Below are 10118 nucleotides of genomic sequence, written 5' to 3' on the forward strand. Positions count from 1 at the left end.
TCTGCTGGAATTCCAGGTCAGCCTGGGCTACAGTGAAACACTACCTCGAAAAAAAAGAAAAAAAAAATAAAACAGGCTTATGAACACCAAAGCCAAGGGTGTTATCAGCTTGCTGCTTTCTAGGTATAATTCACTTCTCCCTTTTTCTCATTCTGCTCTTCTAACACCTTCATATCCAACTTCTAAGCCCCAAATTTCTGCTGTTTGAAATACCTTGGCAAGGTATTTTGATTTTTGGCAAGACACAAACTAACACAATGCCTCCTTCAGTAGGAAAGAAATTGATCAAAGTCTGTCATGTCATGTGATGGAGTAAATGTAAATGCTCTCAAGTACCTTCAGTCCCCCGACATACTCCACCTAGCCTGCCATCATCTGAACTCCTAGAAACATTACATCCTGCAGACCTGCAGTTCCTACCTGTGTGACCACCTGTTCCCAGATCAACTGCCCTCTACCTTAAAATGCCTCACAGTGTATTAAATTATGCCAGCACAACTGGGAGCCCCAGGAGTCTGGGTGTGGGTACTACTGACCTCGGCCTCCCTGCATGCTTGGTACTGAGCAGATGCTTACAGAATGGATTGGTACCTGTAGCATAAGTTCATAAATAGAAATGAGGTGCTCTGCCGAGCCCTGGCTTCAAGGGTTCAGGTGAGATCATCTGCACACCATGTCCAGAGGCCAACAGTGTGTGCAAGTATTGTAGAATAGGAACTCAGAGGCAGTCTAGGACACAGAAACAACCAGAATCTCAGGTGCAGGGTAGCTTTAATAAGCCAGAGCACCTCTTCTTCCACCTTTCCCCTTCCTCCCCACTTAGTTCTAGACAGGTCCAGCCTGCCCAAGGATCTGGCTTTCTTCGGCTGGAGGTGTTAACTCTTCTGTCCCCGCAGCCGCTCCAGCTTCCTCCAAAGGTCCAGGGGCACCTTGGCCCCCACTGCCAATAACTCTCTCAGTCTCTGTTTAGGAGTCTTGGTGAGCAGGAAATTGCAGGGGAAAGGGCCTTCTTCAAAGGTGACCCGGCAGTTTCGTGTAGCTGTATGGTAGCCCTCAGCACTGGCCGTCACCACATAGTCCCCTGGAGTCAGCAGCCGCCAATAATCCCCACCCCATGCTGAGAGGAGTGAAGGGCCAGGTCAGGACCCAATGCTTCTGTCAGACAATCTAAAGCCCCCAGCCCCTCTTTTAGCACCCCCAAGCCAGTCTCTGCCAGATACCTGTTGTAACATCATGGTTGATCCCGTCCACGGCAATGACAGCATCAGCAATCCCAAGCTCTGTGTCTTTGTCCTGTACAACTCCTGCAATGCCCATACGCACCTGTGTGGGAAGATTTGGGGGTTTTGTTGTTGTTTGCTTATTTGCTTGCTTACTTTGAGGCAAGATCTCAATACACAGCCCAGGCTGGTCTTGAGTTTGTGATCCACCCACTTCCACTTCCCAAGTGTTGGGATTACAAGGGTGGGCCATCTCATTCTGTGGGCAAGTGTTACCAAAATCCTGAGGTGAAGGTAGAAGTTTAATTTTGAGACCAGCCTGACCTCAACTGCAAGACCTTGCCTCAAAAATAAAAAAGAGTAAGGGAGAGGGATCAGCAGTTAAAGGCGCTTGCTTACAAAGTCTGCCAACCCAGGTTGGACTCTCCAGTACCCACAGAAAGCCAGATGAACAAAGTGGCACTTGCATCTGGAGTCTGCAGTGCCAAGAGGCCCTGTCATACCCAAATAAAACAAAAATACCAAATAATAATAATAAGACCTCTTCTATGCGTGACCTTTACTTTCTAGCTCTATTCCCTTGCAAACCTGGTTAAATGTCAACTGTGTTCCTAGGTGACAGATTTTCTGGTAAAATTATCTCCTGATTATTAACTTATTTATATCTGGTCTGGTAGGAAGGCATAGCTTTGGGCTTCCCCAAGGGTGGTGTAGTGTTATTGGGTTTGCCTTTCATAGAATCCATGATTGCTACCTGCCATTCCTAGGGATTCAAGTCCCTGTGTGATATGAAATTTCTGAGCCAAGGCAGTTCTCACACCTGCCTAATGTCTTTGATGAGAAGAGCATTCCCGATGACGGTCTGGAGCAGTTAGTTCTGCAGGCCGCCTTCAGCTGTTCTGGGACCTGGTTCCACTGACAGAATTTGACATCACCCTACCAGCAAACTGCACCTCCTGTACTAGATCTTCAAGTCTGATGCCAAGCATGGCCTCATGGAAATCTAGTGCCAGTTGAACCTTAAAAGACCTGAGGGGGGCTGGAGAGATGGCTTAGCGATTAAGCACTTGCCTGTGAAGCCTAAGGACCCCGGTTCGAGGCTCGGTTCCCCAGGTCCCACGTTAGCCAGATGCACAAAGGGGCGCACACATCTGGAGTTTGTTTGTAGAGGCTGGAAGCCCTGGCGCGCCCATTCTCTCTCTCTCCCTCTATCTGCCTTTCTCTCTGTGTCTGTCTCTCTCAAATAAATAAATAAATAAAAATTAAAAAAAAAAAAAAGACCTGAGGGTACCAGCAGCCTAAGTGCAGAGCACACTGGCCAGAAGTAACTGAAGTAGGCTGGGGACTGGGAGTTCAGATCCCACCTGCTCCAAGTAGGTGAGGAGGGCATCTTTATTGTTCTCCCACTCCTGGGGCAGCTCACTCTCGTGAGGGAACTTGTCGCAGGATAGCTCCACAGTGACCTCAAAGCAGTTGGTGTGCAGATAGCTGAAGTCATTCATGCCTGGGGGTATCATAGACACTGGAGTCTAGGTGACCAGGATGGGGGTCCCCACCCTCCTGGTCCTCTTCCCTGAGAGACGCTCAGGATAGAAATTAATGAGTACTGTTTATGAAAACTGTTCTACTACAGGGCAGGAGGTTAAGGGACAAGACTAATTCCACCCTTAGGACATACTCCCAGGGACTGTGTGCCAGTCAGCCCCGTTGATGATGTTGCCATGCAAGGAGAAGTCCTGGCTATGGCAAGGTCGGCGATCTGTGTCTTGCATAACCCGATTACTGCCAGCATAGACAGTGCTGAGCCAGCGAAATACAGCATCATCTGGTGTAGGAGTGAGTTCATGGGCAGCCCATGGAGTCCGAGTCATGTCAAATGGGTAGGATACCACCAGTTCACCCCCATGGAGGTTGGCACTCAGTACAAAGGGAATACGCTTCATCCATTCAATCACTGCCCGTGTTTCAGGAGCCACCTGGCCAGAGATAGGTAAGGATAGATGGGACACAGGCAAGAGGCCCCTGGGTGGCCCTCTACAACTGCCTTCAATACTCACAGTGGCATTGGGCAGAGTATAGTAAGTAGGGAGTGGCAGGTGATGGTTGGGGACAGTGTGGGGCACAAGCCCATCATCCTCTGCATCCCACAGTGGTGTGTTGAGGTCAGCAAAATTGTGGTTAAGGTCAATGCCCTGCTGGTTCCAGCGACCCTCTGCCCAGCCCACCAGCTCTGAACCCTAGAAAAGAGCTTTGTTCAAGCCAAGCAGGTTTGAGTACCATGGCAGAAGGAGCAGGGTAGCACTCATACCATGGCCTACCCGCTCATAAGCAGTCTCATAGCCATCAGGATTCATGGAGGGCAACAGATGAAGGCGCATCTCAGTAAGCAGCCGGGTCACCCGTGGGTTCCCTCGCAGGAACTCGTGACATAAGAACTGCATCAGGAACAGAAGTAGCTCCCGCCCTAGGGCCTCATTCCCATGCATGCCGGCCACATAGCGGACCTCAGGCTCCCCTGGAAATACATGGGGGCTTATGACAGGTTCACCCCTGACCGCCTTGTGCACCCCTGTCCCCATGCCACGGGCCAGTACCTAGCTCATGCTCCCCAGGCTGGTCTGACATTTCCATCACATACAGTTTCAGGCCCTGGTGGCTCTTCCCGATGCTGTAGACGCGGGTGATGTTGGGACACTGCTCATTCACCTGCTTCATCAGCTGGGGAGCAGAGAGGAACATGGGACTTACGAGCTCAGTCAGACCACATATGGCCATGGAAGGCTTAGAAAGTCAGTGGTGGCTCACATGGGTGGGGGCCAACATGGCATGGTATAGGAAAAAAGCATCAGAACCAGAAGCAGGAAGGGACATAACAGGGAGACGCCATGATAAGGGGACTGAAGCAGAGCTTAGGGACTCAATGGGAGAGAGGTAGGACATGGGGGCAGGGGACACGTGCAGTCATAGCAGGTTTTATCCTGGTGGAAGGGGATAGGAAGGTCTGCCTTCCTGATTCACAAGTGTTATACTGACCTTCCTCATAGCCTTATAATTGTGATGCCGGAAGTCCAGAGGGTCAGAGGATCCCACTATGTGAGCCTTCGGGAGCAGGTCATTAGGATCTGCTGGAAGGTATTCTAGGTAAAAGGCGGGCTCAAAGTGGAAGACGCCCCTGCAGCCAGATCCTACCCTTCCAGTTTTTGCCCAATTGCCCACCTGAGACTGGGCAGGCCAGGATCTCTGCCCGGAGGCAAGAGGCACCTTTCTCGAGCCAGGTCTGAGGCAGCAGACGAATGAAGCGAGCCACCTGAGGCTCCGGCAGGAGGTTCAACACTGGGGTCTCTGGGTCTGAATTGGCAGGAAATACCTGGGGATGTGGAGTCCCTTGCTGGGGCCGTTCAAACCCAAGAGTGGCCGACAATCCAGAAAAGGAGCTTAAGCTCCTATACTCCTGAGCTAAAACTCCCTGGTGGGCTCAGCTGAGACATGTACTCTGCATCAAACACAGACTTCCTACCCACAGCCCCTGCCAATGGGCAGCCCTAGGCAGCTGTGTTTCCTGGCATTGGTCATAGCTCATTCAACCAACATATGTCCATATGACCCAGGAATAGCCAAGATCCTATTCTGTAGCCCAGTATGAAAGTATGAGATGGGAAAGCCCGAAGCCATGAAAAGGTAAGAAGTGATGCAAACCAGAGGCCCATGGCCAAAAGGAGTGTCCCAGAGAGAAGCTGCAGCATAAGGCGGACCCCACCCTGTGGTGAGGTTACTTAGCATATCCCAAAGCCAGCCTGCGCTGAGGATGTGGCTTGGTGATAAAGCACTTGGCCTGGGAATGTGTAAAGCCCAGGTTGGATCCTTAGCATGCAAAACACAACTTTCACCCGGGAACCTAATGGGCATCTGTTCGTTATTCTAAAGTAAGCGCCAGCCTGGCCAAGCACCCCACAGTGGGCTCAGTGCCCCACTCCCAGCATAGAGGGTCCCAGCTACTATGTGACCACTCACCGCATCCATTCCATTGCTTTGATTCCTACTCCTCCACCAGGTCCAACTGTCATTGCTGAACTGGACCTTGTATGAGGTGACCCAGTCATACCTGGCCAGAGAGACAAAGAGAAATAATGTATGCCCCCAAGTCCCACCACAGTCCTCTGGTCCTCTGGTGTCCATCTACCCTTGGCTTCCTGGCTAGGTGCTAGCTTGCCTCACCTCCAGACAGAGTTCCGGCCTTGTGTGACAATGCCTGAGAAACGGACAGGGATCTTAGCGTCCACCTCAAGCCACGGCTCAGTATCCTGCTGCTCAGCACACCAGGCCCCATCATACAAATCACCATCTTCCAAGCCTGACTGTGGGCACAGGGCGTGGTGAGTGGGGTCATGATGAGGGGAAGGCTGGGTCTTGGGAAGTGGGGGGGGGGGGGAAGAAGGTGCCAATGATGCCCTACCCTACCACTTAGACCTGGGCTGTGAGCCAGGGATGCTGACCTGGATGTTGAGCCGCCCTCGGTGTGGTCCAAGGCCGAAGGACTGGCTGCTGGATGCCTTGAGCTGACTATCTGAAACGCGTAGGGATTCCAGGCCCAAAGGGGGACAGCCTGGATCAGGGAGAGAGCAGTGAGACAGGACTAGAGAGTGGGTAGTCAGGGCAGGTCAGCAGCAGAGCTTAAGCTGGCTCATATACTGTGCAGGCAGGGCCATGGCTAAGCCCATGGGGCCAGGAGCAATGTTGGTAACTGCCTTAGGAGCTGCAAGCCCAGGCAGGACACCTGGAAAGGTAATACCTAATTCTTGTTTCTCAGCAAGATTGAGGGTCCCTGCTGAGCTGGTGCTGGTCATCATAGGCCCGGCAGTCACCAGGGGACCAGGGCGCACTAGCTTCTTTCGCTTCTTCACAATGACCTTTTTCTTCTTGATGACTCGAATCCGGACATGCTGTTCAGAAGTTCCTAGGGCCCAGGGAGGCACAGCACCAGGGAAGGAAGAATGTCATGGAACCTCACATGAAAAGATTAGCCAGCCCAGGAAGGCATACAAGCCCATGGCCTCAGCAGGGCATTCATGGCCTATAGTCTGACCCCACGTGCCCACCTGGCCACCCTTGGTACTTCCTTCTTCCTGACAAAGGACCTCACCTCTGACCCAATGAAGAGCTATACTCACACACTAGAAACTAGTTGCTTCAAAGAGCTGAGTTTTTGTTGTTGTTGTTTGTTTTAATTTTGATTTTAGTTTTTTTACCTCCAGACCTCACACAAGCTCTTTCCTTCTCCAGACGTCTGCCATCTTGTATTCTGCACCTTTATCCCCCACCACCATCCACACCACCCCTCCAAAACCATCCTTAGTTCCAAAGTCCCTGTGCTGCCCCCATTGTTGGATCTGCCCTCTCACCTGTCTATAACCTATGCTTGCCTGTCTGTGGCACTTTCCTGGACCTAGCCAGCCTGCGGGCGCTTGAAGCTCAAGGCCTCCCGCAGGGTAAACTGGGAAGCCAGGCAGCCTGCCTGTACCCCTCCAAGAGATAGTGTCTTCTCCCTCCACAACTTCTGCTCTCTTTTTTGCCTTTAAACTCCCCTACACATCCGTACGCTGCACCTTTTAGTGACTTTGCACTTCTTTCTCCCCTCCTCCAAGCTCTGGCCTCAGTTTCTTCATCTGTGAGGCTAGAGGCACTAAGATTTCACTGGCGCCTGTCCCAGGACTGCTGACTAGGTCTAACTAGAATGGGGCTGCTGACTCAGCAGCCATGGCACAGGACAGTGTGTGTGTGTGTGTGTGTGTGTGTGTTTTGCAGAGAGGCATGTGTGTGCTGAGGAGGGGGTGCATTCTGAGGGGTTCATGTGAGCTGGGAAGGCGGAGTGTGAGTGTTGAGGAAGGGCCCTCATAGACAGAATAGTGGGTAGTGTGCGTGGTTTCGGGGGCAGAAATGGGCAGTGGGGCCACCGACTTGCCCAACAGCGGGCTGAGGGTCCCGGAGCTCACCGTTCGCCTTCGCGGGCATCTGGACAAGGCTGCTACGTGGGGCCTGAGTCGAGCCAGGGGCCTCAGTGGTCGCTGGTGGCATGGAGCCCAGTACTGAAGTGCTGGGCGCCCCCAGACCCAGGATGAAGGCAGGCACGAAGGCGGCCAGGGCGAGCAGGAGACCCCACATGGCAGACGGAGAGGCAGGGGCCAAGCAGCCGGAGCGGCGGGTGGGTTCGCCTCTTCCTGCTGGTGGCTGCCGAGCCCCCCGCCCCTTCCTGCCCGTTCGGCCGTCGCCCCACGCCCCTCGGCAGCCTCTGGCCCGCCCACAGCCCGCTGCCTGGCCCGAACCCTCCAAAGAGAGGGGCGTCCAGCGCAGCGCGAGCGGCGCGGACCCCAAATGCTGCGGGCGGGGCCTGGCGCACCGACTCGGCCCTGGGGCTTCGACCTTCTGGGCGGTCCAGCGCCGCCCTTTACGGTCGGCAAAGCCAGCCCAGGTGCCTTTTAGCCGTGAGTGCCGGTCCCGCTGCGGGCACCTACCGTGCTCCAAGCAGGATGCCAGGTGCTTTGCACATGGTCAGCATTTCAATGAAACCTCGTTTTACAAACTGGTAAACTGAGGCTCGGAGAGGCTCATTGACGTGGCCAAGGTAGCAGAACTTTTGAGGCGAAAACTACATCCTGAGAGAGAAATCCATCCAGGGCCACAGGCGCCCGAGCAGGCGAGCGGGACCGAAGGGGAGAGAGGAAACCGAGTGGGGGGCCGGGAGCGGGAGGAAGGGCTGGTGCCGCAGTAATCCTGAAAGGACGACCCAAGAGGCCCCAACAGAGGCGGTGCTTCCTCTCCATCAGCACCACTACCCTGTTCCCGCCTCTCTTTTCCTCCCCTTCCCTATTCCTTCGCTCCCAGGGCTGCCACGTTCCGGCGTTACATAACGGGAGCAGCCCGAGCCGATACCCGGGAGGTGGGGCCAGATGCGGCAGGACGCGTGCGGGCCCCGCCGCTGCAGCTCCCCGGGTCCCCCGCCCCCGGCCCCCGGGAATTCGCCCTGCGTTTCTGTGGAACTGCCTCCCACCACAGATTCCTGAGGGCAGAAGCCTTTCCAACTTCCCCAGTCCTCCTTTGAATCTCCTACATCTTAACAGGCATCCCAAAAGGAGGAAAACCACTCAGTGTGCACCTTTGCTTGGTGCTTTGCCTTCGCAGCCATCCCCACAGGTGGCCCTGGAGTCTTTTGGAGTGCTTCAGGACCTGAGCGCACGCGCGCGCGTGCGTGTGTTTGTGCTTGTATGTGTGTGTGTCACAGTCTATATAAACAATTCGAATCACCTCAAGTCACCATTCTGTCTGGAGAATACCCCCACCCAGGGCTCCTGGAACTGAGGCTCGCCCCTGGCAGAGAGCACCCCATGGGCATAGCTGCTCCAAGCATCTTTTGACCTCCAGGTGTGATTCGGATAGAGGGCTGGAGAGTTCTGAGGGGGAAGAACCCACACCCCACACCGTACCCATTCACGACTAGGTCCCTTCTTGGAGGCTCCACCTAGATAGCACTGCCTGGTCGAGGACAGAAACAGAGAGAGAGAAAAATCATGGGAGCCTGCTGGCGGGTTGGCGTGCTCCCTAGATCATGGCCAAGGGCTGCAGACATGCTTGGGTGGTGAAAAGCCACCATCTGAACAGGTAGCAAGGGCTGCTGGGCCTCCACCAAAGCCGAATCTGGTCCTCATTTCCCCATCCAAGTTTTCCAGAGAGATGTAAAAGGAAAGAAGGAAGACAGAACACAAAGATAGTTTGGCCTCCTTCCAAAGCCTTCCCCATTACACAGCCAAGGCGGTCAAGTTTCTCCTGCTTGCGTCCTCAACAGACTGACTTACATGTGCCTACCATGACCAAGTACTTTCCCACCCCATGTACCTCTGCAGTTCTCCTGGCTCCTCTCCCTCATCACACTAGAATTCTTTTTTGTTGTTGTTGTTTTCTCAATTTTTATTAACACTTTCTATGATTATAAAAAAATATCCCATGGTAATACCCTTCCTCCCCCTCCCCTACTTTCCCCTTTGAAATTCCATTCTCTATCATATCCCCTCCCCATCTCAATCAGTCTTTCTTTTATTTTGATGTCATGATCTTTTCCTCCTCTTATGATGGTCTTGTATAGGTAGTGTCAGGCACTATGAGGTCATGGATATCTAGACCATTTTATGTCCGGAGGGAGCACGTTGTAAGGAGTCCTAACCTTCCTTTGGCTCTTACATTCTTCCTGCCACCTCTTCCACATTAGACCCTGAGCCTTGGAAGTGTGATCCAGATGTTACTCAGTACTCCAGTCACTTCTTTCCAGCACTATGATACCTTCTGAGTCATCCCAAAGTCACTGCCATCTGAAAAGATAAGATTCTCTACCCAAAGTGAACAGTAGCATTAATACAAAGGTATAAATATTAAGAGAAGTGATTACTGGGCAGTTTGATAAGCACATTATATACATTTTTCCAGACATCAGCAGATGTTACACCCCTAGGGCTCAGGGATGTATTCCCCCCCATGGAGCGGGCCTCCAGTGCAATTAGTAAGCAACTGGTTTCCACCATGACAGATGTGCCACTATTGCACCCATTGGCTCATTTGGCCTGGCTGGCCAATTATAAAGCTTGCAGTGTCCATTGTTGAGTATCTTTACTGGTGGTATCTCTTTCTCCCATTGAACTTCATGTAGAATGGTTTCTTCCAGCTTTCTGTCAGCTGGTCTTCATGGAGGAGGTTATCAGCTCAGTTCCAGCAGGATTTCTCCGTGGCCTTGCAGCCCAAGTATATGGAGTCTTCAGCAATAGGGTCTTACCATCTATTCCTGGTGGGAAATCAAGGGCCTCGGCAATGGCCTATAATGTTTTGAGGGCATCAGGGACCTCTCTGGCCAAAACT

At 52.9% G+C, this 10118-nt stretch overlaps 1 protein-coding gene across 2 annotated transcripts; it reads right to left on the minus strand.

Annotated features, from left to right (window-relative positions):
- Window positions 1-754: 754 nt before the first annotated feature.
- On the minus strand, window positions 755-7437 carry Cpxm1 (carboxypeptidase X, M14 family member 1). Of its 2 annotated transcripts, none has more exons than XM_004661465.3 (14): window positions 7211-7437; window positions 6010-6174; window positions 5714-5823; window positions 5436-5575; window positions 5232-5322; window positions 4437-4587; window positions 4254-4342; window positions 3815-3938; window positions 3539-3735; window positions 3278-3457; window positions 2899-3196; window positions 2585-2724; window positions 1221-1323; window positions 755-1117 (listed from the first exon to the last, which is right to left on the minus strand). In XM_004661465.3, exons 1-14 carry the CDS (start codon window positions 7377-7379, stop codon window positions 876-878), a joined length of 2199 nt encoding a protein of 732 aa, XP_004661522.1. In that variant the 5' UTR covers window positions 7380-7437; the 3' UTR covers window positions 755-875. The 2 variants fall into 2 exon arrangements, with proteins under 2 accessions (XP_004661522.1, XP_045013427.1); XM_045157492.1 differs by having other exon boundaries at window positions 4254-4345.
- Between the last annotated feature and the right edge of the window lie 2681 nt (window positions 7438-10118).

This window comes from Jaculus jaculus, chromosome 8 (assembly GCF_020740685.1).
Source record: "Jaculus jaculus isolate mJacJac1 chromosome 8, mJacJac1.mat.Y.cur, whole genome shotgun sequence".
Taxonomy (NCBI): Eukaryota; Metazoa; Chordata; class Mammalia; order Rodentia; family Dipodidae; genus Jaculus; species Jaculus jaculus.

What these genes read in the sequence shown, in the direction of transcription:
- Cpxm1 (XM_045157492.1), bottom strand. Translation starts at nt 7,379, where the DNA reads ATGTGGGGTCTCCTGCTCGCCCTGGCCGCCTTCGTGCCTGCCTTCATC. An exon ending in TGCTGAGAAACAAGAATTAG is followed by an intron (nt 5,824 to 6,009) that starts GTATTACCTTTC and finishes TCCCTGATCCAG; the next exon opens with GCTGTCCCCCTTTGGGCCTG. An exon ending in CAACCATGATGTTACAACAG is followed by an intron (nt 1,118 to 1,220) that starts GTATCTGGCAGA and finishes CACTCCTCTCAG; the next exon opens with CATGGGGTGGGGATTATTGG.